This window comes from Eulemur rufifrons, chromosome 16 (assembly GCF_041146395.1).
Source record: "Eulemur rufifrons isolate Redbay chromosome 16, OSU_ERuf_1, whole genome shotgun sequence".
Taxonomy (NCBI): domain Eukaryota; kingdom Metazoa; phylum Chordata; class Mammalia; order Primates; family Lemuridae; genus Eulemur; species Eulemur rufifrons.
In genome coordinates, this window is record NC_090998.1 from 43409974 (window position 1) to 43413873 (window position 3900).

At 31.0% G+C, this 3900-nt stretch overlaps 1 protein-coding gene across 1 annotated transcript; it reads right to left on the reverse strand.

Moving 5' to 3' along the window:
• Window positions 1-2652: 2652 nt before the first annotated feature.
• Window positions 2653-3591, reverse strand: LOC138396974 (olfactory receptor 6C70). Its single transcript, XM_069490805.1, has one exon. The coding sequence runs from the start codon at window positions 3589-3591 to the stop codon at window positions 2653-2655; it is 939 nt and encodes a 312-aa protein (XP_069346906.1).
• Window positions 3592-3900: the final 309 nt, after the last annotated feature.

The window sequence follows — 3900 nt, forward strand, 5'->3', positions numbered from 1 at the left end:
AGCTCAGAAAAACCCACCAAGACCCAGACAAAATCATAGCTATGTACTCCATAAGCAATTTGTTAGAAGCCAAAAACCTAGAAAATCTTAAAAGCATTCAGAGCAATTATACACGTTATCATGCACTACCAGACAAGCAGTGGACTTCTTGAGTAGAAACTAGAAGCCAAAGGATAATGGAGTAGCACTTCAAAGTGCTGAAAGAAGGAAAAGAAGCAGCAAACGAATTGTATACCCAGGAAAATATCTATCAAAATAATGGCAAAATAAACAAAAGCAATTAAATGTTATTGTCAGCATAAATTCATAGTAAGAAACATTAGAAAAAGTTGTTGTAGCTGAAGGAAAATGATCCCAAATGAAAATGCATGCAACTGCCAAAGGCATGAAGAGTGACAAAAGGTAAATGTAAAAGAATGCAAAAATAATTTTTTTAAATATACTTGGAAGTGTAACATGTGACTCAACCGAATCCAAACTTCACAGAACAAATCCCTTTATTAAAAGACTTTGCTCTGTAAAATTTGAATTCAGTTAAAAGGTTGCACTCAAGGATCCGGAAGGCCACATGTGGCCCCAGGTTCCCCACCCCACTGTGAAAGGTAATAATAGGAATGAAGGATATTTGAGGCAAATGGAAAACAACAAACAAGATGGTGGATGTAAAACCAATTACAATATTATTAGTGGAACAATAATTATTTTGTAATTTCTAACAAAAATAAATATTATTAAAGTAAACACTATAACGAAAAGGCAAGCATTATCAGAACCAATTTTAAGTGTCTATTATTATAATAGACTAATTTAAATATAAGAACACAGAGTAATTAGAAAGTAAGAGGATGGAATCAAAAGGCATACAAGGCAAAACTAAACAAAACAAAGTGACATGACTATGCTAGTATCACTAGATTTTAAGGCAAAATATATTGCTAGAGATGAAAAGTAAAATGTCATAATGATAAAAGGGTTCATTAAACTTTAAGGCACACAAATTTTATACCTGTACATTCCTAATAATACAACACTGACAGATCTAAGGCAAAGATGAAGAGGGATAAGAAGAGAAATACAGAAATCTACAATTTCAGCTGGGGATTTTAATAAAATGAAAAAATTTATTTTTCAGTAAATTGATCTTTCAAAACTGAGCTTCCATGAGAGAATTAAGCACCACATAAAGGTATTCCCAGAGAAAAGGCAGAGTAAATTAAACAAAATTACTTTTTCAAATGACTATATTGAATAGTACAGTATAGTGATTGCATATAATGTGAATAAAAAAAATTGTTGTGTGACTTTTCCTTTTTGTAACACTTTAAAGACTTTGAACCTATCTGTGTCTTTCCAGTAATAACAAAAAATTATGGGAATTTTCTGCAGCACATTATTTTATGCATTTATCCTTTCCAGTTCTTTTAGACAGAGTGACAGCAACAATCGTTGTCTTGATATTTGAGAAATAATTTGTCTTTTTAACTTTGCATTATCATCTTGTAATTTATTCTGAAGATCAGAGTCTGCCAATAATCTAGTAATAAATTTTATTTGATCCCTTCATGTTTTCTTTTCTATCATTAAAATTAATAGGCACATATTTTCAGGAATATTGACTAGGGAGATGCATGCTAACTATATACATACATAAGAACAAATACTGGTGGCGTATATGGAAGATAATCTTGTGCTAGTAGCTTAATCACCACCATAGTATAAATCAATTGGTATAATGGCATAACCACATATTCATCAGAAAAAATAGAATGTGGTATATACATGTTCTAAGAGCTGACACTTTGGAGAAAAAAGGAAACATAATTTTATATCCCTAGTTTGGAGGAAATTAAACATAATTTTATCTTTAAAGTCATTTAAATTTTAAGATATTCATATTCAATACAATTTATTGTGAAAAATGTTTACAGAATTAAAAACTAATAATTATGTAACAGGAAATAAAATTCATCACATATTCCCATTTACTCAGTACATTAATTGATATGGTCAAGATATTAAACTTGCTTATATGCTCCTCAAAAAGATTGTGCGTGGAATCAACTACATATGTATGAAATCATATTTTATTATCTACTGCAAATTTAAAAATCTGATGAACATAAATAGTAAATCTCACACAAATGAAATGCATGATTCACTTCAAAGGAAATACTGCTTTCTTACTATGTTGACAATTGACACTTTACAAAACAATTTTCTACATCACTTGTTAAAGATTAAGCTCTCTTGGATATTTTAAGCATATTTAACAATAACAAAATTTCATTTATCTAAGACTTTTAAAGAACATAGCTTTTAAATAAAAAAAGGTATATTTCTTCATGTTATTTAACAAATCCAGCTGCTCAAAACTAATATTCTATAATATAACCAAAACCTCTCATTCATCTTATTCTAACATGCTTTTACATAAAATGAATTTTGCATTTTTTTTATTTCTGACATAGAAAAGTTTGCATATTGAATAACAGAAAGTTAAAGCCAGAAAATAGGATAAAAATAGTTTTGAGTCTCCGGCAAGCTAATATAATACAAACAATTAAATATTACATAGCAATTATTTAGAAGCAACAAATTAGTGTTTTGTTCGAAATTCCTTATATGTCTTCATGTTAATTATTTCAAGTGGTATTACTTGTCTGAAGCAGAAAATATCTTTTTAACTGCATCTCTAAAGGCCTGTTTAACTTGCTGATTCCTCAGAGTATAAATGAATGGGTTCAACAAAGGGGCAATTGATGTATTGAGCACAGCTACTCCTTTGCTTAAAGTAATTCTTTCATGTGCTGATGGTTTTATGTAGATAAATATACAACTACCATAAGTGATGGAGACAACAATCATGTGAGAAGAACAGGTGGAAAAGGCTTTTTTCTTTTGCTGAGCTGAAGGGAATTTTAGAATTGTCTTCATGACGTAAGAGTAAGAAAGGATTACTGTAAGCAGTGTCACAATGAGTATCATCACAGCTAAGAAAAAAGCAATCAGTTCCAGTAAATGTGTGTCTGAGCAAGAAAGTTGAAGGACAGGAGAAATGTCACAAATGAAATGATCAATGATATTTGAAGCACAGAATTCTAGGTTAAGAATGAACATCAGAGGAGGGAAAATGACAAGGAATGCAGTTACCCAAGAACTGAGTACAAGCTGATGGCAGACTTTGTTGCTTATAATGGATGTATAATGCAAAGGTTTGCAGATGGCAACATACCGGTCATACGACATAGCAGCCAGGAGGAAAAATTCTGTAACCCCCAAGAATATGTAAAAAAACAACTGAGATATACAACCATTATAGGAAATGGTCTTTTCCCTGGTTACAATGGTGATTAGGAATCTGGGAATGCAAGCAGTTGTGAATGAAATTTCCAGGAAAGAGAAATTACGGAGGAAGAAATACATGGGGGTCTTGAGCTGGGAATCCAGCAGAGTGAGGGCAATGATGGTGAAGTTCCCTAAAATGCTCAACATGTAATTAAGAAGTAGAAATAAGAAAATTATGATCTGTAACTGATAATTATCTGTCAGTCCCAGAAGGATGAATTCTATCTGCCTTGTATGGTTCTTCATTTCTCTTTTGTTATTTCAGCCAAATTCTAAAAATAAAAAAATACAAATATCAGAAACTACATGAGTATAGTTAAATCCAGGAAAAGATATATGAAAGGATCCATGTTCACAAACACACCCATGTAAGAGGCAATACTCCATGGATATTGAAGATATAATGTAGACCCATGCAACAGAAACTGTGAATGAAGAATTTAAAAGAACTGTAACAGTCAACTATTAAATATTTTGAAAATTGATCTGTAAAACTCATAATAGCTGATTTTTTTCACTCTTCCAATTAATTATAATTAATTCCAAAATTTTCCA